At 37.0% G+C, this 25,754-nt stretch overlaps 1 protein-coding gene across 1 annotated transcript; it reads right to left on the reverse strand.

Annotated features, from left to right (window-relative positions):
• Positions 1-614: 614 nt before the first annotated feature.
• Positions 615-25,240, reverse strand: PAIP1 (poly(A) binding protein interacting protein 1). Its single transcript, XM_072858861.1, has 11 exons — positions 24,864-25,240; positions 23,468-23,649; positions 17,871-18,059; positions 14,038-14,150; positions 11,472-11,583; positions 9,388-9,513; positions 5,857-5,963; positions 4,311-4,428; positions 4,122-4,176; positions 3,425-3,518; positions 615-1,262 (listed from the first exon to the last, which is right to left on the reverse strand). Exons 1-11 carry the CDS (start codon positions 25,093-25,095, stop codon positions 1,169-1,171), a joined length of 1,422 nt encoding a protein of 473 aa, XP_072714962.1. The 5' UTR covers positions 25,096-25,240; the 3' UTR covers positions 615-1,168.
• Positions 25,241-25,754: the final 514 nt, after the last annotated feature.

Here is a 25,754-nt window from a genome sequence, read left to right on the forward strand (position 1 = left end):
GAAATATTTCCCATTTGTTTTTGGTAAGGGGTTCTACTCAGTCTAACCAATAACAGGTAACAGGAAGAAGTACAACTGAGTTTGGCAACAGCAACAGTGGAGCATCCTAGGAAAACTAACATGATTATAAGGGGTCAAAAAAGAGCAGTTGGGTTCCGAATGTTAACACACATGAAATATATGAATTTGCTCCAACTACAAAATTAAAATCAACCTACATAAAATTAGAAGAATGGAGAAAGTTACAAGGGTTGCTTGTAACTGGGTCAAACGTTGGATACATTAAAAAAAAAATATATCAAGCACTGCACATACTCTTGGAGAAGCAAGGGGTTAAAACATAACTATATTCATACAGTCTCAAAGAACACAACAAATTAAAGGATAGTTTTTGCTTGTAAAAGTTGAGAATAAGCTTATGTGAACCAAAGATCTTAAAGCACCTGAATTCCAAAATACTGCTTGCTTTTTCACATATCAACATATAACATGTTTATTCCAGGAAAAAGAGTCCAGACCTCACTCATATGTGTTTTGGAAGAGGAAGGAAAAAAACCCAAAAACACCAAAAAACAAACCAACAAAAAACCCCCCAACCAAAACAAAACAAAAAACTCCCCACAAAAAACCCCTTCACAAACCACTTCTCACGATTGTGATCTACAGAAAAAAGAATCCGTATTTGGATCAAAAAAATAACCGTATTTGGATCATACTCTCCTTAGCAAAAAACCAAACAAAACAAAACCCAGATATCTTGTATATGGCAAAGATGATGAGTAAATCCCAATATATACCAAAACAAGCAAGCAAGCAATTAAATTTAGATCAAGTTATTCTTCCCCTTTCTCCCTCAAGGGAAGTTTTATGGGACAGTTCCCCGTTAAATTTTAATTTCAATTATGATAATTTCAAAATCATTTTTATTGCAGCCAAAACATTGTTCATACACCTGTACATAAAATAAACTATGATATATACACAACATTTTAAGTTACAGGGCATAAGTTTACAATTTTTGGCAAATTCTGTTAAACAAAATGGAAATTGTATAACTTTAGTACTTGGAGAAACTCAAGTTCCTTATTTTGGTACAAATATTTTGTGTCCCCCTGTATTCTAACCATCCCTAAACTGGCTTAATAAACTAACATTAATGTGTAACATCTCACTGTTTTCTCTTATGTTCTGATTCTAGACAGAATTTTTCATATGCTTCTTCAATTTCTGGATCCATCTTGTCATCAAGGTCATCAAAATACCTAAAAAAAAAAATTTAAAAAGTCACCAAAAATATTAAGTTTATCTACAGATTTTCAGAAACAGTAAGTAGGTGAAATATTTATGTAGATGTCAAGAATAAAACAGAGCTTTATAAATAGTGGTTAACTATGACATTTACTAAAAGGGGACGAAGAAGAAAAAAAATTATGGGTACTAGGAAAACAAACAGAAACCTCAAAGCAGCATAGATATGTACAAATTGCTACAGCATTTGTCACCATTTTAGATCATCTTATGCTGTCCACGGACAGAAATAGTTCCTGAGATGATAGAAAATGCAATAATGCAATCCAAGCTTCCCAAAATTTAATAATGCATTTGCACTGATGTATTTAGAAAAAACATAATTAGCATCATATTAGCATAATTTTGGTTGGTTAGCATCCTAGTTCAAATACTGCATCAACTGTCTTGGTTGCACACTAGTCAAAGAATGCATTTATATAGAAAACCTGCACTCCTATTTGTTGATATATAAAAGAAGGCAACCTTAATTCACCTCCCTATTGCATCTGCACTATATTACCTTTTATTATATGGTAACCGGTCTCTCGGAAAAGATCTGTCTTATTTAGGTCACAGAAGAGACTGGATCCCATTAATGACAGTAAGTATTGCATGGAGTGGAGACTATGATAGAGTTTCAAAATAAAGCTGGGAAGTGATGGGCATCATTCCAGCTTTTTCTCTCTCCCCACAGTTATTAGGAAGTAACTTGAGTGTTCCTTGGCTTCTCTAGGTCCAACTGGAGTGTTCATCACTGTAAACTAGGACAAGGTAATTGTAGCTTGAACACGACAGTGTATATAATTCTAAACAGCCTTAAAGAAAGTCAGCAGCTATTGACTCAAAAAGTGTGCATTAGTTTCAGGTGCCCAGTTTATCACCTTCTGTGCCTTAGTTCCAAACAAGGGAATCCGCACATCTCATCTGCACAGAGGCCATAAATGGTGTGTTTTGCACAAAACCACAGTAAGTGCCACAGAAACGTGTAATAAGGAAAGTATTTTTTCTTGAGCATTGCGCATTAAAGAAGCGGTCTACATATTTATTTTATTTGTTCCTCCTTTCCTGTAGGAGCATAGACTTAAGAAGGAACTCAACATAGAACCCTTCTCCCTGATGTCAGTCATGAGAAATAGCTGACAGAGGATCAGGATAGATTTGTCTAAGCTTTTCTTAAGCCTTCAACAAAGAAGGTTCCCTCAGTCTTCCACATGTCACTCTTCAGATTTGCTGTGTTTAACTGCTGTCTGTCTCCATTTTGCATTTAATTTGTTCTAAGCAGAGCAGTTCACGAGGGTAGTTTTTTCCACAGTATGAGCTTGTTGATTTCTGATGACATCTCCAATTTATCTTGCAAAGTTCCTGCAACTCCTCTCAGCCAGGTGCCATCTAAAAGTTTTCTAATTTACTAACAAAAATATCAATCCAGACCAGCACTCTTATCATACAAACACACCACCGAAAGTGTTCTTGGGTATCAAATCACGATCTGAAAGTCCTCCTTCAACCAGATGAGTACAAAGCTCAGAGCAATTTATTTTAGACTATATTTCTTTTACTGGTTTCCTATCAAATTCTTATAAACCAGTGTCAGAAAGTCAGACCATATTTCCATCTATTGCTTCCCTTTTTGCCATTAGGTTGCTTTTCTTGTTCTACAGGAATACTGAATAGCCATTTAATTAAGGGAATACTACCTATCCTGAGGAGAGAAACTTAACAACCTTCTCCCTTTGAAAGACTCTGAAAATTTTGTAATCGTCTCTAGCTGGGATGCGTATATGCATCAGTCAAATGAATTCAGGTTGCCTCACCACCAACACCTGAAGGTCTGGTGCTTCATTTTGCTTGCAAATTTTTTTTTTTTAAATGCAGAAGAGAGTATGTTTGTACGTGTGCAAAAATATCTGAAATTTAATTGCCCTACTCAGTTGGATAAATATAAAATTTGTTTCAAACTTGTGTGATTACAAACCAACTTACACCTGAACAAATACATAACTTCCATTGCAGAGCTACATAATATTATTTAGTTTCATTTTTGTCAAGATTGGATTCCTAAGTCTGCAGTAAAAATAACTAGTGTTAAAAAAAACCCAAACAAACCACACTATCACTCAAAAAGAAAACATACTGATCGCCAGGTCCTGATAAATCTGTTCCATTTTCTTCATAATCTGGAAACAAATCCTCTCTTTCAAGCAGCTCTTGGTATTTTTCTTGGTAATCTGGCATAGTAAAAATGAGACCAAGTAATATATAAGACTAGTCCTCTAAATTAACATACATCTATACAGTTTGAAAGTAGCCTATTTAATTAAACCATAAATGGCATGAAACACATTATAGAAAATCTCCTCCTACAGTGTTTTCTCAGGACATCAATCAACCTTTAAGAATGATACCTATCTTCCCAGAGAACTGTAAAGGTAGTCACAGATGTCTTTACCTCAAATGATGTCATGTCATATTACACTCAGATTATAGAAAACAAAGAAACCAAGGAAGAAACAAACCCTTTTGCTACTAACAATGGACAAACAAAAAACTCCTTGAAGATTTCTGGCTTTCTAGAGAGACCAAGTGCTGAGGACTATGGCACAAATTCTTCTGAACTATATGAACTCAAATATATTCTCCATTTCAAATATTTACCTTCTTTTAATGCAGAATAAGGCATGTGTTAAAGTCAGGAATTCAGGCATAATTTTATTTTAAGTTGTACGAGTTTCAGACGTTTGAAGAACAACTTTATGTACTTCAACAGCACATACACTTAATTACAACTTTTTAAAGATTGAGAAGACAGGTATACTAAGCTTGTGACATACCTGGATCTGCTGCAGTGAAAGGAACACCATCAGAAGTGTAAAATGTTGGCTCATTCTAAGAATAAAGTTATACAGTAAGTTATATGCGTTCAGAGAGACAGCTGTTTGTAGCTTTCAGCAATGTGATTGTCTATGAATCAAGTTAAATTCACATTAAATTAAGGAACTGAAGTGTCTGTACATTCTTACCATAAAATAGTTTGGGTCATTTTCAGGGGTAGCTTCTGTATGCGGAGAAGTTCCATGAACTCTACCCCAGTTACTTGATCGTAATTCTACTAGTTTCAGAAGCATATGTTTCACATCTCTGAAATAAAGAGAAGCACCACAAAAGTTAGAATGTTTTGTGCTAAGCAAGAAATTTGGCTTCTCTCATCTTGCAAATACTAGATAGTTAAATCCACCCCCCTCCCCAAGCTCTAAAAAGGACAAAGTTTGTTCCAGTCTCCAGATAATTTTGAGTTACTTTTTTTCCCCTGCAAGTCTAGATGCTTTATGTGTCAATTATGAGACACTCACTCTCTCCACTTCCTCTGTGGTAAGGAGCCCATATGAAGCAGAAATTGCTATAGTTTTTATCAAGGTACCAAACGTGCAGCACAAGTTGAGGTACAAACCCTTTTCTGATAAAAGGATAGTACTGGGAAAAACGGGGATGATCTTCAAATTGTATTTTAAGCATGTAATTTATGCTCCTAACTTTAGCTCACTTTATCACACTGAAATTTTGCAGTCAACAGCGAGAAGTAATGTCTCCAATACACTAGATACCACCACCCATTTAATCCTGAAAATAAGAGAAATTGCTTTCTTCTTTTAAGCAAGTCCATGGTGAAGAGTCTCATTAAGGACTAAATAAATAAATAAAATCTTCAGTTGTTTTCTCTATTAAAATAAGTCTGTGGCTTCTGTGTCTTTGAAGCCTCGGCTTCCGCTATCAATTTTCTCTGGTTCCTGAAGCAAGATTTTCCTCATCTTCCCTGGGAGGCAGCTAAATTACAACCAACAGATGCTGCCAGCTACCTGCTGTCCTCCCTCCACATGGCAAGAGGTCAGGTCACAGGGTCTGAACCCTCCGTAGGTTTTTACTAAGTTTGGAAGAAGCTGAGGATGAAGTACAGCAGAATCAGATAACCTCATGCATGCAGCTGATTGCAAATTGAGAAGCAGAATACATTAGCCAACCACTCATTTTCTTCCAGACTGCTCTAAGACCCTGACAAAAAGGTATGCTCTCCAGAAAAGACACACACACACAAAGCATATTCCATTTTGCCTTTACATTTACAGTGATTTGTATATATTTAATACTGTTAAATTCAGATTTAAAAGTATAAACTATGAGATATCGCCACTATTGTATTTATACATGCTTTTAGAGCCTAAAGCACTTAAGGGAGATTTCAACACCTAAAGGTTTTAAAAAACAAAAACAAAACAAAACAAACAAACCCAAAAAACCACCCCCATCTCATTAAGTGGAACATGCATCTCTAGTAAAATATAAAAAACAAAGCCAAAACAAAAAAATGAAACAAACACCACCACCCCCCCACCCCCCCCAATTGAAAAATACTTTTTTTTTTTTTTACATAGGAAGTGACCCAATCACCTTATTTTTCATAAATAAAAGTTTTTAAGGTAATGTTTTGGACATGTTCATTATTCTTGAAGATTTTTAGGGTGTTCTGTTTAATATAAAAACAGAACAGCGCACATAAATTTATCTTCTCACCTGCTACAGTTTGCATCCAACACAACATTCTCAATTCTCTGAATCATTTCCTCCATATCATTCTTTCCTTTTTCTTTCCAGGCATCTTCTAAAACTGAACCTGTCAACTAGAGACAAGGGATTAGTGTTTTTTTTGTTTGGGGTTTTTTTGTTTTGGGTTTTTTTGTTGTGTGGTTTTTTTTTTTTTAAAGAAAACTACAAAACTTTAATAAACTGTCAACAGAAGAGATTCTGTAACAATCCATAACATTTAGATGCATTGTGCAACTACCTGAGGGCTGAAGCTCCCAATTGCCTACATCTTTTTGCTAAATAGATTAATACACCTTGTAAATAGTTTATTTTAGACTACAGACAGTATGGTAACTCATGTCCAATGTTTATGTTGCCTACAAGTTCACAGCCACTTCCCTCCTTTCAGTCTTGAAACATGATTTTGAAACAACTCTCCAGCGATTTAATTACACTGTGAAACAGTCACATTACAACAAAATGCATAAATATAACAATTTTTTTTAATATTGCAGTGATTTCTTGTGAAAAATTGTTACACTTCTTCATCTTTCTCAAGTTGCACATCAGTGGGACACAGAGATTGCATTTGACCATATTGTTACTTGGGTCACGTTGACACAGAAATATTGCAACATTCTGAATTCTGTTTGAAAGGACTGACAGCATTTGTCAGATCTTAATTGCTTTAAGTACATGCTATGAAAAAAAGAGACCATATTTTTGCAGATGATGCCATAGGCTTACCTGAGAATGACAATAGGTTAGTAAGCTTTAGAAAGACTTCAGTCAACATACCTAGCATCAGACATGCCAGAGAATTTCATCTGTGTATAAGAGGAGCCAAGAATTATCTGACCAAGCCAACCTGAGTTTTAATACATAAAAATCTGTGAGACTGAAGCTGCTGCTGAGAGCACTTTGTCAGCAGACAGTCTAGAACTGCTGTGGATGAAAGCCTTTTCTGTTAAGAATAGGTACTTCATTGCCCAATAATTGCACAGTAGGAGATAAGAGTTAAACTAGGAAAAATTAGTTTGCCACTATGATAAAAGTTAATAGCAATTCCTCATCTACTCGGCGTAACTATTACAGGATCCAAAATGCTTGGAATGGCACCTGATGATACAAAGGAATAAAATCCAAAGATAAAAGCAAGCATCTTAGCACTTGTTTGGAATTCCCAGTTTTCTACTGCCGTCCTACCTTGATCCTAGGCAATTAGATAATAGCACCAAGAAGGCTGAATTAAAAATAAACATATTGCAAAGCAAACAGGTGAAAAACCTGTATCTATCACTATATTAAATGGAAAAGACAACAGGAGACATTTATTGCTTCAGTAGCAAAACCAAGGTTTCATGAGGTAGCCCAATCTATCTACAGATACACTCTAACATTTGTAGATACTTTGAGACATCAGAAAATACTTACATTTAAAAAACAACAACAAAAAACAAAACAAAACACCAAAACCACACCACATAAAAACAAAACAAAAAAACCCCACAAAAAATGTCTTTTATTCTGGAATGGACACTGAAGCCGAATAAATATTTCTGTGAATATTCACAGAAATAGCGAGCCCTCCAATCTTCTTTGGAGAACAATCGGAAAACACAGCAGCACTGGAAAGCTTCCTGTTTTGTGTACTGTCTTTTTGAAAGGTCCTTCAGTGGGCCTTGCCTCAGGGAAGCACTTTCAACATAAGGATTGACTGCAGGAGTGAATATGCTCCTTGAGCAACCTCACACTTGCTATGAAGCAACCTGCTTAAACATCCAAACTTTGAAGGGTTTAAATTGGAGGATGTAAAACCTCTCTTGCCTGTTCTTTATTTACAATATTAAAATAAGCTCTCAGAATTGGAATTCAAGATAGAAGAATCTGAAAAAATTATAGAGTGAGAGGAAGGGGGAAGAAAGGAAAAACAAACCAACCAACCACAAAAACCAGAAACAAAACTCCACAAAAATACTGTTTAGCTTTTAACCTTAATTCCTAAAATAAACTGTGTTTTCCCAACTATAACCATGGCTAGTGGAGATAAATGTTTCTCCCTGCATAGAGGCTAACAGTTTTTTTAAGAAAAAGTAAAACTTAAGAGTAAAGAGGTTTGTTTTCATCATGAAAGATAAATACATAGATTTCTACAGTAGTAATGATGCAGACAATACAGTAGGAAATAACTGATATAAAGAACCTTTTGCTGCAAAAAAAACCCCAAACAACCAACCAAAACAAAACAAAAAACAACCCTCAAGTGATAAACCCTAACTGCTGAGTGTCCTTCAGAACAGAGAACATACCCAAAACCCCACAATTCATTCAAGTTGGTTACAGTTTTCTCCCACACCAGAAGTGGCAAAAGGAGAGCTAAAGGGATTGCTTACTCCTTCGCACCTTGGCTTCAGTTCTACTGCTCTTATATGTACACAAATGGCCTCACATTTTACTTTTATAGTAGTACGTTGCTTTTTTGTATGCTCAATTTCATAATAGTACTAAAAAAAAAACAACGTAAAGCTGGCTCCACTAAGGATGTAATGCATAAAACCCCAGAAATATTTCCTCATTTGCAGTTCTGTTTCCTCCACTGCTCCCAAAGGTACAAAGGTACATCCATCGTCTCAAAAAGAAACATAATGCTCCCTGCATACCTTTCCTTGTCTAGTAAGGCTTTTTGAAAAAACACTCTTCCCATTATCCAAAGCCTCTCCACTTTCTCTTCCCAATCTTCAAGCACTTCATTTAGATATGCAAAAATTCTCATCTTTCTGACAAGAAATACTTTCATAAGACACTGTTCACCTACACTTTATGTGTTCCAGAAGCACAACCCACTGACTTTATGCATTGTTTTTTTTTTTGAGGCATCCAGTTAAAGCATTCTCAGGGCATGGAAGCATAGGAGCTGGACATCCAAGAATGACAGACAGTTGCTTAACTCCAATAATGCTCATGCTGATTAAGAGATGAAACACTCCCTCCCTCATTTTACCTAATAAATTCTGAATTTTTAATTACCCATAATTAGAAACCTCTCCATATTACTTCATTTAATTAGAACTGTTAACCACATACTATAGTACCGACCTACAGAAGGAATTGTGTGATGTGGCTACCTCTGTTAGCCTGGATCTTGAACCTGTGGCCCAGGAATCCATTCTAGCCTGTGGCACAAAAAAATAGGCTTTCACTTGATTCTTTTCTTCCTTCCCCCCCAACCCCCCCCCAGTTCACCAGCAGGAACCATATATGACCATATCTTGTTTTCCTCACTTTCCACTGTCAGCTGTCATGTACTCTATTTTTACTTATCCCAGATAAAAAAAACTCAAGAAGAAAAAACCCAAAGTATCTTAGTATTTGTATTTAAAATATATTATGATCTACATATAATTATATAAACAAGCAGTGCTCATGAGCTTCCCTCTTTCATTCAGGACTATGATGATATATTTAAAAAAAAACCAAAACAAACTATTTTTTTTCCTTCTTTTAAAACTACTGTCTCACCTTCAGCAGTTTCACTGCACATATCAAATTATTATCCACAGGATTAGAGAAGAGCGCATTTAGTAATTCCCGAAGGCCTTCTTGAAGAATTTCTGCTCGCGTTACCTGTCCCTTTGTTCCTTTAATCTGCAAAATATATTAAAAAAAAACAACAAAAAAACCAACAAACCACATTTAAAAGACTTAAGTTTTAGAAATTAATTTAGTCACATTTTCTCTCTCTAATGCTGTATGATTTGTTTTGGTATTAACATAGTTGAGCTCTTCAGTTGGAAGAATATGCCAAATACTGTAACTATTCTAGAACACAGACTTTGAGTAGTATCCTTACAATTCTGACATATACATAACAATACTTGTCTAGCATTTTGTTTCTTTGCTAATAAATTGCTAAGAAAAGCTGCAAAATGCCTGGCAAGTGGTCCACATCATCCCAAATTCTCAGAATCCCATGTTCTTTTCCATCCTAGGTTTTGCATTCTCTACAGCCGTAGAGTAGCTTACTTCTAGAAGGCACTCTATATATTTAAAAATTATAGAAAATGGTTTAAAAATAAATGGTATACTCCACCAAACTGGGCAACTCCCCCTCCCCCAAACCCTTTGGAAAGCTTCCTTTTTACTTCTAGCAAGTGAAAAGCAGTTTTCAAGGCCCACTTATAAACAGTAATGGAAGAGTCAGAATTATTTTCTTTCCTCATGCCAACAGAACATTTTTATAGTGTCTGCTTAAATCAAACCATTGAAATAATCCAGTCAAAAGTATATTTTTAAGGACACTACAGCAGTTAGTGAACTTACTGAACTCACAGGTATAAGAGTGAAAGAATTTTTATGTGTACATACACTTTTTTGTACATATTGGATACAAAAAACTTATCTAAATACAAGATTTCATGCTTCACGCATAAGCCAAGGACTCAACCTTCAGAAGAAATATCTTTAAAGATCTGCATTTTTAATTGCTCATTTTGAAGATTCCCAGGCCTTCCTCAAGCATTTGATAATAGCTCCTATTGTAGTCAATTAAACATAGTCAATTAAAATTCAGTATTATACAGCTATGTAGGAAGATTCAGATGTGAGAGGTACACTAGAGCTGGTGGAAGGCCGAGGCACACATAAAGCTGATAAGGGGGATTCATACTGGAACGTGGAACGTCTAATCAAGAATTACTGTCCTTGGGAGTGAAACACATCCGGAAGAAATATGTGAGCTGAATGAGACATGGTTACAACAATCTGACCTCATTAGTAGAGGTGTGATAAGAAGCACCCTTGCGCAAACTGTCCTCATTATAATACTAGAAGTCACACCCCTTGAGCCGGAGACCCTGGCCCAAGCAGAGACCCCTCACCTCTGAGCATGCGTAGAACATTAAAGTAGCACTGTGGCTTTAAGAGTAAGGTACGGAAATGTAGACCAATAAGAAACTGTTTTATGTAGTTGCTTATGCATATGTATAACTAAACTGTATAAATATTGTACCTGTTCGAACAATCAGTGTGCTAGTTTTGTGGAGTTACCACCTAGCACCCGGTCTTGTGCAAAACTTGGAATAAACTGACCTCTCAGCTCTGTGTGTGATATTGGATGCTGCACACCGGGTAACAAACTCCGTTTGTCAGACAACACTATTAGTGGCCGAATACTGAATTACATGGGTTATTGAACCTAATCTTCTGCTAGGTTGTAACATTTCCTATGTTGATTAAGTGTAGTCATCTGGGGGTTTTCCAAATCAAAAGAAAATACCAAAAGCTTAATTCCAAAGTTGGTTTATGGTTGGTTCTTTTTATGAACTCTTACACTTTTTTTTTTTTAATCTTTATATGTTTCTCTTCTGACAATCTTGTCCTTTTTTGTTTATCTGTTTCTTGGACACACATTATAATGAAATGTTCTAAAGTTCTTTTACTTTATTCCCCTCTCCCTTTAAAAACAACCAACCAACAACAACCCGCCCCCCAAAAAACCCCAACACAACACAAATCACACCTCAAATGATATTCCATTTCAGTGTTTACCTAAACACAACAAAAAAATTAACGAAGAACCACCTGACATGCAACTTCCTTCTTACCTCTAGGTTAAGGTAAAGTTCAGCTAAAAACAGCACAAAGGCATGAAATTGTTTTCGAGTAGTCTCATCTCCTTTGGTAGCTTCATCTCTGCTTTCATATTCTGTTCGACACCTGAAAACATTAAAACAAAAATCATATAATCTGTAGACATCCCTGTCCTGGTTTCGGCTGGGATAGAGTTAATTTTCTTCCTAGTAGCTGGTATAGTGCTGTGGTTTGGATTTAGTATGAGAATAATAGTGATAACATGCTGATGTTTTGGCTGTTGCTAAGTGGCGTTTACATTGGTCAAGGACTTTTCCAGCTTCCCCTGCTCTGCCAGGTGCAGAAGAAGCTGGGAGGGGGCACAGCCAGGATAGTTGATCCAAACTGCCCAAAGAGCTATTCCATACCATATGATGTCATGCCCAGTATATAAACTGGGGGGAGTTGGCCAGGGGGTAGCGATCGCTGCTCGGGGACTGGCTGGGCGTCAGTCAGTGGGTGGTGAGCAGTTGTATCATTTTTATTTTTTTTTTTCCCCTCCCTTGGGTATTGTTCCTCTCTCTCTCTCTCTTGTTGTTTTCCTTCTCATTACAATTCATTATTACTATTATTTTGTTCCAATTATTAAACTGTTCTTATCTCAACCCACGAGTTTTCTTACTTTTGCTCTTCCGATTCTCTCCCCTATCCCACCGGGGGGAGTGAGCGAGCGGCTGCGTGGTGCTTAGCTGCCAGCTGGGGCTAAACTACGACAATCCCAACATATATAACATGCTATCTATTTAACAGAATGCTAAGAACTTATGAACTGCATTGAAACTGTTAAATGCTGAATGCTGGGAAGCATGATTTGTGAAGGAAATGAGAGGACTTCACAAAGACAATGTGGTTTTTTGTCCTTCTAGATGAATACATATGATTGCATGACTGTTTTCAAGCACTGAGATATCAGAGACAGCAAAATTAAATAGAGCAAATTACAACATGTAAACACTAGAAGACAGTTACACAGTTTATATATTAGAATATGGGTCCTGGGAGTTTAACACAGGCAGCCAAACATCAACAGAAATAAAGTAGGTATACTCTGAAAGACTTTTTCCCCCTTTCAGGGTGCTGCCCACATAGTCTTAGATGCCTTTACACTTATTCGATAAAGTCTTTATCCCACCATTTAAAGTGGCAGCGATGCATAATTTAAATATAAATGCAAATACTGAGGATTAAGATAACATGGCAGTGAGGTAATTTTCTAGTATTCAACAACTGTGTCAAAAATATACAAGTTTATATAGCAGTTAAAAAACAATTAAAAAATATTTGAAATAAAAAGGAAAGCAAGACAACCTCCAATGTATTGTAAATGGTTATGTAATAGATTAAGAAATACCTGAGAAACTGAAAAAAAAATCTAAGGAGTTGAAATAAAAAATTTGAAGTAGAAACTTGGGCTGAGAAACAGGAGTTCTCTGTATTCATATCGTTAGCTTGTTTATCTCTTCCCCCCCCCCCCCCCCATTCCATCCATATTAGCAATAAAAACATAAGCAACTTTAAATTTATGGCTTCAGGATGCTAAAAGGACTGTTATCTATTGGGTTGGCTTTAAAATCAGGAATCAGATAATCCAACATTAACAGGGATTTCCTTCATGGTATTGTTCAAGTAACAAACAGTTAAAAAAACACAAGGTAAAAGTGATAATTTTGAAGGCAAAAAAGGCTATCATCTGCCTGATGGGGGGGGGGGGGGGGGGGGGGAGAAGAGAAGAAAGTCAGCTTCTCCATAAGGTACTGCTCCCGATTAACAGCAATGCATTTTGATAATCTTTTAAGTTTATCATGCCTTTGCTCCTAAACATAGGTGGACTAAGTGAAACTTTTAAAATAAGAAGCAAGTCTGAAGCTTAGAAAGCCCAAACTCCTTAAAGAAAAAAAGGCTAATTTCTAAAGAATTCTGAAGTATTAAAGCGTACTACTCCTTCAAATGTAATACAGTAAGATTTAAAAGGAAATACATCCATTTAAAAATGTTGCATTTTTGTCAACTATGAAGTCTAATCATTATTAAACTGTAAGCCTCCAAATTCTGTAGTAACTGAAAAAAATTATCCTTCTGGATTTTATGCATCTACTTCATAGGTGTAAAGTCAGTTAGCCAATCAATGAAGAAACCTTACACAGCAACTCCAACCAGAAAAGTAATTAAAGAAAAACCACAATGAAATAAGTCCTGCAAGAGTCAAAGGACAAGGACAGTACATATATGTGCATTTAGTATACTTTTAAAGTTGACTAGCTTTCAAATTTACCCTGTAATTTGGGATCAGTCTAATATACTCAGTTCAAAAGAGCCTACAGAACCCTGAATGGAGTCCTATTTTGATATTAAAAATATAAAAATATTTTAAAATATTTTTATATTTGATATCCAGTATGTACCTGTGCTTTAATAATCCTCAATCTAAACTTATATTTTAAATACGTGCCTCTTTACATGCTATGTTAAGAGTTACATACAAAAGAGGAAGACACTTAACCCGAGAAAGTAACTGGCTTAAAATGACATGCTGATACTGACCTTTGAAGTAACAACTGTCGGAAGTTCCCACTTTGTGGGCTAATGGTTAGATGGTGAGATAGATAGTTACACAGCCGTGCTCCCATGTAGGAAAAATTTGGAACAGATGTGGCCTTCGAAAATAAAAGTGGAAAAATAAATTATTCATAAAACTCATGATTAGTCTATCAGGAAATATCTTTAAAAACTTTTTGAAAAACTGTGTTTAACAACAGTTGATTAGACAACTGAAGAGCAGAAGATTAATAATTGCTATTTGTCATGCAATTTTTGTATCTCATCACTTTGCTATATGCGTTTCAGCACGTGAAAGTTCATTATGTGATTCTGTGGCTTTAAGAAAACAACCACCATTATGTGTGTCCTCAACTCTACTTCACCATTGTGACCTACAACCAAAGAGTGTCTGAAAGTCACTTACAAACTGTTTATACAAAAAAATTAACAGTGGACATTAAGACACTTTTTCAAGGACACGCACTCTCTCAAGGAGTGATGAATGCATTAAAACAAAATAAATAAGTCACCTTCATTCAGCCTAAGAGCTATTTATCCCAGAATCTATTTTTGGCAATAGTGAATGCCCAGGGAAAGAGTACAAGAACATGGCAAGTAAAGATAAATACTTTTTCCTGTACATGCTCCAGAAAGCTACAGAATAGCAAACTCCTGAATCAGATGTTAAAACTGTATCATTACAGTTAATAGCTCTTGATGGGTCTTGTTTTTTGGTTTTTTTTTTTTTTTTTTTTTTTTTTTAAAAAAAACCAAATCCTGTTACTGTTGAACATTTATACTTTTATCATCTAAAAACAGGTGGTGGCAACAAAATTCCACAACATAAGTTATACACTGTCTGAAAAATATTTTGCTTTAAATCTGATACTTGAACATTTTAAGAGGTAGAAAAAAAAGTAATCGGGAATTCATTAATGTCTACACAACCTCTCTTAGAACTTAAAGCAGAACATCCCCTTATTTTGACAATTTATTACTGTTCATTTGTTTTGAACTCTCTTCTAACACTTGAATTTGAGATTATTTCTCAGATACAGCTTTGGTGAAAAGAGGTTCTGGTCTAAGTAACTCAATCAGCTCTGCCAAAAAAAACCTAGGGATACTAAGAATTCATTAAACTTCTCATATGGCTTTATCATCTTTGAACATTCCTTTTACATCTTGATCATCTATCAGCACTATAGACGTGCTTGCATGCTTCTGCTTCTAACGTGTTTGAAAAAAGCATCTTTCCATTAGCATGTCAATGCATTATAGCTAATTACCTTCTACAGGCAGAGGAAAATATGCACTCAATGTAACTGTACTATGTGTACTACGTTGCTGGAAAGAACTGAGGTATCTTTGGAAGATACAACAAATTTAATTACTTAAGATAGTCAAATTGACTTTAGTTTCCAGTAAGAGGCATGTGAAATAGCTAACGAGCTTTTTGGTGCTTTGGTTCTATCAAGTTGCTTGAACTAGAAGAGGTGCCCCCCTTTTTATAAGGCAAAATACATCACTTTAATTACACTTCTCTTTCAAAAAAAAAAACAACCCCAAACAAACAAAAAACCCCCAAAACCACAACAACCAAACAAACAAAAAAACCCACCAACCAAAAATACCACAAAACAAACAAACAAAAACAAAAAGACACCACCAAAACACCACACAACCAAAACCCACAACTTCTTCAGACCTCATCTGTATTCTTTTAAACCATTATCTTCCCAATTAGTTGGTCTGTATTTGTGGTTGCATCAAATACTGAAACAATTCAATTTCGGGTATTATGACCTGGCATAGCACACAGAGACCAAAGAAAACCACATAATCTTATTAACCAACCATTATAGTGCAATAATGTCTTCCCTGAATTATTGTTGATGGTAATCCCAGTTTATCTCCGACTCAAAAAAAAGTCACAATCTAAGCACGAAGGCTAGTCTACCAATATGTATCTTGAGAAATTTTAGTTGCTGTAACAGCAATAATCCACTGTATTTACTAGACAACAGTCAAGATTCTTAAGCCATGAAGTCAGAGTGTTCAGCTTTTGGAAAACAAGAGAACTGGCACTTCACTCTGTCGAGACATAAATGGATTAGGAAAAACAGAGGGAAATAGATAATTAATTCTTATAGACAGGCTAAGATACCTGATACACAGATGAAGGGAAGACTGTACAGGACTTGGGTTTCCTTCATTTTAGTCTCCTTCACAAACCTAGCATCTGTAAATCTGCTCAGTTGGGTTAAATTAACATCACTGAAGCAGATGCTTATAAATACACTTCAGCAATTTTAATTGAAGTTTTGTGATAAACCAGGATGAGTAAACAAATACTCGAGCAGAAGCTCAAGACAGAAGAATAATAAGCATAGTTAACTTACACTCAAACACTATCATATCCTAACATACAACAAAGCTAAGATCATATGCTTTTGGATACTAGGACAGCATTTTGCACTGAGCTAAGTTTTCTTTTTCACATAAAACTGTTATATTTCAGACTGATAACACTCAATGCTTCTCAGTTAAGGAAGGCACAGCCAACCCTAACACTGGACTTGTTTTTAAATAGCGGGAGAGAGGAAGAGGCAATATTAAAGACTTACATTAAATGAGTCAATTTAACATATATGAAGTTTCTCTTCATATATGTTCAAATATATCTCTTCATATATATATATATATATATATATCTCTTCATATATCTCTTCAAATATAAATTTCTCTTTTTTTCTTCCAATAAAGTTATATGGAATATTTTCATCTTTTTTTAACTATCCTCCATGTATTCAAATAAAGGATGGGAAAATTATACTGCCAAACACAGCACAGGTAATCTTAACATCTAACTACACTGTTCTGAATTAAATGTGCATCAATTCTGTATCATAATAAGAAACTTGAGACTCTACAGTTCTGTAAAATGACCAACCAGTCACACAGGTTCTACATACCCCAGATTAAAATATTCAGCAAGTATCTACACTTAAAAGGTGAATAAGAGTTTGCATTCTTCAAGGTAGAATTTGAAAGCAACCAACACAGGAAAGTGAGCGACACCTAATATAATAAATAGCAAGCACAAGTGTGACTTCATGCTCTGCAGCAAGCCCAGAAGACAGTAACAGCAGCTCATTTGCTAAGCAACACATATTAAGCTGTTCTTTCCAATGGCTCCCCCAATTAGTACAGAGTTCAGCTCAAGGTCTCTGTCCTCATTTCCATGGCCATCAATGGGACTGGACCTAGTTACCATCAGATGAGCTTTCCTTTCCTCCAATTATGCTGTTCTGAAATAGCTATATTCCAAATGAAGAACAAAGCCTGTCAGTAAAAGAGCATTTCCCAAAGGGTGATGTGTACAGTAGGTATAAACTTTTTTTTTAAATACCAAGGAATGAAAAATATCTAAGTATTATGAAGAATTTTTTGTAGGATAGAATAAAAATGTACAACTGACATTGCTTAAGAGTTTCTTCAGTCTACTATATAAATCCAGCAATTCAAATATAACTCCTTTAATTAACTGCTATAATTTCAACTCTAGTATGTTATCTGGGAGATTCAAATACACAGCAAAGGAAACAGAGTAAATCGAGGAAATTTATCAACCAGCCAAGTATCCCACACTTGAGCTATCATTTCAGTTTATTGAGAAAAATCTTTCCCTATATGTTTCAGTCTAAAAAGAAAAAAAATCAAACCATTAAAATACTATGTAGGTACAACAATATAACAAATAATACTAGTGTGCATATCTTGGACATTAGGTAACAGAGGCATAACATCCATGTTATAAGACAGAATACCCAGGCTACCTGCTGATAGATGAGTTCAACGAGTTCTTGTAAAGCTTCATCTGCAGTGACCCAGGCATTCAGTGTTTCAGCAAACTGCTCTATTTCAGTTTCAAAACAACCTGGTTGCTCGGTGAGGTGATTTAGGAAGTCTTGTACATATTCTGACAAAGTCAGATAGCCATCATATCCATCTTCAAAGGAAGAATCCTATAGCAGTGAAAGAATATACCAGCTATTTAAAAGGAACCTAAAATAAAGTTGTTACACTTACTATCTCCAGAAGTAACCATATAGACCTTAATCTTGAGTAACTCCTGATGCTCTGCATACTTGATAGTGATCTTTATTACACAGTTCACTTCAACATTTTTAGAGAGCATAGACCTCAATGCATCAGAAAGCTCCAGTAGTCCTATCATCTTAAGAACTAGGTAACATGTTTTTATAGAGATTAGGGTCTCCCAGCAAAACACATTGAAAAAAACAGATTAAAAAGAAATCAGTTTGCCAAGTTGGGTGTAAGATTAACTAACAAAAGGAACAAGTAAGTATACCTGTTAAAAATAAAACTACCAAACTGAGGCCCAACACCCATTCCTAATGCAAACACAAACTGTGCTGCAGATATGAACTGTAGAAGGAAAAATAATTGAAAATTGGAAACAAAATATTTTGAGCTTACATAGAGCGCGAAAGTGCTCCAAAATATGCAGGAGGGGGAGAAATTACAGAAATACAATAAATAGAGTGTAGTGTTCCCATGTAGAAAGTATAGCCAGGAAAACCAATCTTCTGAAGTCAGCAAATTTGCATCTCTTGGCAATGAAAGAAAGACTACAAGGCATGAAATGAAACTATTCAAAAGGTATTGCATTAATTTGCAGTTACTGAGGTTAAAAACCAGACAGTAAACACACCTGCTCCCTAAAGAAAGGAGGAGCTAGAACAATACCACTTCATCAATGTTTATGCTCCTGCTGATGGAACAGAAGGCTGCTAATTTTGTCCATTCAAAAATGAATGTATGTAACAGTCTCTAAAGTCAATGCTGTTCTGGATGATTACAATGCTAGTATATGAGAGGAATAGCATAGGAAGCAACATACTTTGTGATGTAACTAGTAATAACACAGTACAAATAATTCACTTTGTCACACTATACAAAAGATTGTGAAAAGTATCTCTCATGAGATCTCAGAAGTGTAAGCAGGAGCCCGAAGAGGGATTGCTAAAGAACTGACTTATAATTAGTGATTCAAGACATAAGGGTAACATACAGGATATCAGAATTCTCAACTGATCTACTGTTTAACAAGAAAAAGGTTTAAAATATATGTACTGTAATGAAAAATTAAACTAAAAATTATAAAACACTTTTTCTTTACTGAGTGGACATAAATACATTGATATGGTTTATAATTATATTCTCCCTCTCCCCACCATCCCTCCCTTAATGAGGGGGATATCCTTTACTTTCCGTCTTCAAAATGCCTCACTCTCTCCTCTACTGTGAAACAACATGGATCTGTGAAAGATAAAAGCCCTGGATATGAACTGTGGAGAAAGGCAGATACACATTGCTGAAAATCAAGTATTGACATTAATTTCATGACCTGTGAAGAATGTGTGGGGAAAAAAGCAGATTTTCCAAAACTAAGACCCATGTCATAAGTGTACACAACTTAAGCTAATGGGGGGCACATCAATATAGCAAAACTAGAAAGATTTCTTATGATGTTTAATTAAGTAGAATATTTACCCAGTGAATAATACTGAAGACAAAGTTACTTAGCGTGGCCCACCGGAAATAGGAAAAAAAATATGGGTTTAAGGAAATGGTGGCAAATTGTTACTAGTCATAAGGATAAAGCCTTCAACAACCTGATCCAAGTTGGTTTTGCTTTGAGTTGGGGATTGGACCAAAGGAACTTCAGAGGTCCTTTCCAACCTAAAGTATTCTACGATTCTAACAGTTTGGAGCTTATAAAGCCAAAGAATAAAAGCTAACAGGCCTCTCTAACTTGCTAAATATTCTATTTCTCTAAAGGAAATCAACTTTTACTAGGCAATTTCAAATAGCCCAGTAAGAGTTCTGTACGATAAACCTAAACTATTTTATTCCACATTATTGTGCAACAACTGCAGCTTAGTCACATACAGCAGAACTCGCATCTCTTCAAACAGGTTGTTTGAAAATTCTCCAGCCAGGTTACAGGGGATGCAATTGTTGTAGCTAGCAAAAGAAGCTGCTCTTTCTGACAGCCATCAGGTTGTTATGAGATCCTCATTCAGCAGAGAGGAAGGTATCTTCCTCTCATCCTCACCTGATAAAAATTCAATCTTGGAGGAAAATGTCCTTGTTTTGGAAAGGTCTCCAATCCCATTTGGTATATCGGTGTCCCTGTATTCATACTCCTCTTCCCATTTTGTAATTAAGAGGCTGAACTCAGCACCACATTCATCTACCTATACTAAATATGCTACTCCAAAGGCAGTGTAGGTTTTAGTAACTATGCCAGGGAACAGAACAAATAGGAGAGAAAAATTAATAATTCAAACATTATATGTTATATATTACTAAATTAGTAACACTCGATGCTTTAAAAACTAATTAAATTTAGCCCAGTAACTTCTAGACAAAAACTACTTGCATTTCTCATTGACAGATTTCAAGATTTAACAGAGAAGACAGCACCACATACTGTATCAACTAAGGGAAAGTAAAGCAAATTCCTCTTGGTTATTTTTAAACAGTAGTTGGCTAACAGGAGGCTATAAGTTTACACATTCATTACAAATTTATGATTCAAAGCCATGAAAGTCAACTAGAAATTTTCCATTAATTTCAATGATTTCTAAGTCAAGCCAACACTGCCTAATCCTTCTCCTTTATGTTTGATAGCTATAGGACTGGGTCCTGGATTATTCACAACAAAAACGCAAGAGTCACTAACTTAAAGGTAACAGATTTGCCTCTCCTACTAAGAGTCAGTTCACGAGTTTAAAGACATAACAATGAAAAGGCTAAGTAGGTACTAAAATCCCTCTAATTTACATAAAGATAAAAACCAGAAAGTCTACAGAAAAGATCCATGAGCCAAATCTGCTCTCAGGCTCTGTTTCAGTATGTGCACTAATTACCACTTTCTTATACCTGAGAAGTATTCACAACATTTCCACTTCGGAACTTAGTCACCAATAATTTATCATTGATTTGATTTCTTCAGACTTCTTAGGAACAAGTTGGGTTTTTTTTTCCTTCAGATTATACGTACTCAACAAGTTTACAATAAAGTTATTGCAAAATTAAGTACAAAGACTGTTGCACATACAAAATCACCTATTCATGTTTTCATGTTGTACGAGGTTAAGTGGCACCCTCATGCTTGGCTAAAAGTATAACACCCACTGCTGAGGCTGCTTAGCCTCCTTTTGGAAATTAGTTGAAGAGGAGAGGAGAGAAAAAAAAAAAAGGCATGGGGGGGAGATTCCACCTAAGATAATACAAATCTCACTCCTAAAACTATGAAGTGAGAACATTATGCCTTTCTAATGGAGTGACAGCCATATTCTTCTCATATACCCATGCCAGAGAACAAGTCTGACATTTCCTACTGGCAATCCAAACCTAAATCTAGTCACCAATTCTACTGCAGACATCCACAACTTCATATGGGATGGACAGCTGTATGCAAACAGAATCCCACAGAAGTCTTTCCTCCCCAAAGTCCTGATAAAGTTTTTCTGAAAATTCTAGTATGCCTTGTATGCTGTACCCCTTAAAGTATCTTCACAGGTAACTGATAGTTTTGAGTATCGGAACTAACTGGAGATTAACTAATCTAATAATCAAGTGTTCTATAGACACACATAGTAATTACAGTAATGTACAATCAAACAAGGAATCAACACATTATTTCTAAAACAATAAATGCTTAATAAACAGCAAAAACAATGTGAGTTTTCAGATCTAAAAATTCAAGGGAACATTAGAATTAATATTTATCTTTCATTTATAAGTCAGAAAAACAGAAGTTTCTCAAAACTTTGTTTTGATTCAAATTTTAAAACTCATGGTGAAAATCTATGTAATAGTAAAGTGTGCTAAATTTCTTATTTTTATTGCAATTGAGCCCAATTTATGAAATTAATTCAGACATTAAAGTAAAAAAAAAAAAACACAAAACAACCAAATTTTGTAATAGTGAAGGACTAACAAGTCTGAAACATCAGTATTCTATGCTTAGTATACTCTGATTAGATTAGGGTCCCTGCAACATACTTCCAAATAAATGTTCTAGGTTTTAACATTTTAAGAGTTATTTCATTAACAGATGAGTCATTTATATTCATAGCATATTCCTACAACATAGCAACCAGGAATTCCCATGCGCTTGTGTGTTTTTGCAAAACAGCTGAAAAGCAACATTGCTGGCCTCAAAACTTTGTAATTATACGTATGCACACACATGCCATTCCAAATGGCATTTTTTCTTTTTTTATAGAAAACATGTAATGTACTGGGGAAAAGTAGTTATTTTTCCCCTAGATTATCCATTCACTGAAGCATGTTCGTATTGGCATTTGTCAACAGTTGTATATTGGCTATGGGCTTGTATTATCCAGGACAGTGATTTTATTTAGTAAGCTGGCAAAGCTGGTAACATCCAGATAACATTGATTTTACTGGTGAGGAAAAAACTTCAAAACACCAAACCACCAAGTTTAGCATTCAAATCAAGTATTTTTCTGTAAGTTATTCAAAATCTATTTGTTTCAGTATAATTGTTTATTATCACTTGACTGTATCTGTAGAAGTAATAGTTTTCACCTATTTATATATAGTACCAGAGTTTGCTTGCATAACAAAAGGATATTACAAGAATTCACATAGATCTTCCCTGGAGTAGAATTACTGAAGCAGTAACATGGAAGACAATGGAGTAGAAAATAAGAAGTACCAACTTTTATTACATGATGCATCTACAATATTGACACGAGATCACCCTTAGTCTGGCTGCAAATATACTTCTTATTAGGTATGTGGGTAGGTAACTGGTAGGAATGAGCCCAACCCTACTTTTTTGCCCTTTGGTGATACAATATCACTGAAGGAATTAAAAGACACGTGATGGTACATAAAGTTAGGCAGTCATGGCCAATCATACCCATGGCACAGTAAATTTAGGAAAGGAAAAGCCTGTGCTCAGAAAAGCTAAAGTTCAAGCTTTCACCCACGCTTGCTTCAAAAACCTGTGAAATCTGAATAAAAGTGCAGCTAAGCTTTTACTTAAAATGCAGTGCAGATGTAACTACAACAGAGGCAGTCACCAAAAAGACAGCTTACTGTGATGTTGGGTGTAATCAACACGGAATGTGGTTATCTGCAGTGAGCTTTAGCAAAATATCCCACACTAAAGGCTCTCACACACAGCATAATATTCACTCATCACTTAACATTCTGACTGTGTCTCTGGAAGTTATCATCCAAATTTTTGGAATCTCTTTGGCAAATACAGCATGCGAGTTATCTGATACACAAGATCTCGAGAAAACATTGTTAATTTGAATATAAGTAAATTGGCATATACTAAGGAGAGAAGATAATCACTCACTGTGAAGTTCGGATTGAAGTTCTGGTTGTATCCTGGTGGATAAAACTCAGGTGCTTTAACAGACAACTTCGACATTACCACAGGAGCCACAGCCACCTGAGTTTCAGCCATTTTCAGTTCCTGATTTTGGACCGGAACTTTATCTTGTGATCCAGATGGAATCCTTGCCGGTTGCAGGTGTTCTGCAAAGTTTTTGTTAACAGTTTTTCTTAGAAATTGCTAAATTAGCATGTATTCACACAGAGTACACACAGAATACATCACTTCTTGGACTTTAAATATACTTTTACTTATAATAGAAGTATACTTGAAAGTATAAAATATATTTGGTTTATTGTTTTTCTTAAATATGGATAAAGTTTTCACTTTAGCAAACTCTAGATGCCTTTCTACATGGCAGAAAGTAAACACAATGTTCACGTGAAGGCAACCAAAAAAATAAAAGGTGGAGAGAGCCCTCTCCTCCCCCATGAAAACATGTTTTCTAAAAGAGCTAACCTGAGAAACTAGTAAATCTTATGTTATGCTTGTTGTTTTTGTGGGTTTTTCATAGATTTCAGATGCAAAGGCAAGACTTTAAAGGTCAATAAATGGAAGACATCACTAATTTTTAACATAATCCTGAAAGACACTTAACTATCATTGTTCTCGTACACCATTTGCAAAAAAATCCAATGAAACAGTGTTTTTTAAACCACATTTTCCAAATCTGTCTTTACAGATTAGCTCCCAAATTTATTGAAAACAGAATCTGATATCTACCTGAAAAAGCTAACCAACAAACAATGCTTTATGTTACTGTTGGGTTGGGTTTATTTTTTGGCAAACCTTTAGACCAGAGTTAAAGAGTTCTTCAATAAGGGGAAGACTGAGACCATCTGCAGTCAGATTAACAAATGGATAAAACACACAGATGTGTGGGCAGAGAAAGGGAGGGACGGCCAGAGAGGTGCTGCAAGCAGGCTGCAACACAACATCACACCTTTACTTGGGCACAGGCCCATAGCCCTGAAACATAACCGCTCATCTAAGGAAAAGTGCAGTTGCCAGGCCCTCTACGCGGCTCATCTCCATGCGGTGCTGAGAGGAGCCAGGCGGGCGCCTGGGATGCGCGGAGCGCTGGCCCTCAGGCCACGGTGGCCTCTCAGCCCCTAAATGTGGGGGGTGGGAGAAAGGACACGTCCTCGCGGCCAGGCCAGAGGGAGGTGGGGCTCCACTCTCAGTAGGACGGCGAAGGGAATGGGGGGAGGTGTCGGAGCAGCAAGCGAAGCAGGAGCAGGGCGGTGCACGCAAAGGAAGGGAGCGCAGCGGGCTTTAGGGGGCCGCTCCCCGACACTTTCGGCACCGGGGGCCTTCCGGAAGGGCGGGGAGGGGGCTGCTGCACAGCGGCCAGTACCTGCGTTTCCGGTGCCCAGCAGCGCCGTCTTCGGAGGCCGCAACGGTTCTTGCTGCAGGAAGAAGCTGCCCGTTTTGTGCTTCTGCTCGGCCGAGCCCGAGCTGTAGGAACTGCTACCCTCGAGGCAGGCCCCGCCGCCGCTCTTCGACACGCCCGCACCGCTGAGGGGAGCGGCACCTCCTCGGCCCCGGCCCCGGTCAGCACCTGGAGCTCGGCCGAAACTATCCGACATGCTCGGGCCGGGGTGGCTCAGGCGCTCACGGGAAGGAGCCAGCGACTCAGTCCCACTTCACCGCGGCCCGAGCCCTTCACTTTCAGTTTCACCCCCACACGCACCGCCACGATGGTCGCTACCCAGAGCGGTTCACAGCACCCCCTCGCGGCCTCGCACCGCCCGTCACCATAGCAACCTCGGTGCCGCCGGGGCCTAGCGCCGCCCGCCACCAGGAGGGGGAGGAGCGCGGCCCGCCAGGCGGCCGCGGCTCCGCCGCGCTGGGTGCCCGGGCCGCCCTGCTACCGCCTGCAGGTATGGGCTAAGCGGGGGGTCCGCGAGAGCTGCTACCGTCGAGGAGGCCAGCTCGGCTGCCACGGGTTAAAGGCTGTCGCCCGGATTTCGGGCCGCGTTGCCAACCCCACGTGTTCAGAACTGATGAGTCAGCCCCCCCGCCCCCCCCCCAACACGGGATCGACTTCCAACAACAAACAAGTGTGAGGTTTATTTGTGTTAGCAGCCGGTTCTGGGGCCTCGGGATGTATTTGAGTCACACCTTCCTCAAAAACTACGAAAGCTCGGAAACGGCATTTTCAAAAAGACAATATTCTCTTGTAATTGCTTCCCTACAGGAACAAATAGCATGCTGTGACCGTAACAGGACCAAGATTGCAGCTACG

Source organism: Ciconia boyciana, chromosome 4 (assembly GCF_034638445.1).
Source record: "Ciconia boyciana chromosome 4, ASM3463844v1, whole genome shotgun sequence".
NCBI lineage: Eukaryota > Metazoa > Chordata > Aves > Ciconiiformes > Ciconiidae > Ciconia > Ciconia boyciana.

What these genes read in the sequence shown, in the direction of transcription:
- PAIP1 (XM_072858861.1), bottom strand. Translation starts at nt 25,095, where the DNA reads ATGTCGGATAGTTTCGGCCGAGCTCCAGGTGCTGACCGGGGCCGGGGC. An exon ending in GCTGGGCACCGGAAACGCAG is followed by an intron (nt 23,650 to 24,863) that starts GTACTGGCCGCT and finishes AAAACTTTGCAG; the next exon opens with AACACCTGCAACCGGCAAGG. An exon ending in TTTCACTGCAGCAGATCCAG is followed by an intron (nt 3,519 to 4,121) that starts GTATGTCACAAG and finishes TTACTATGCCAG; the next exon opens with ATTACCAAGAAAAATACCAA.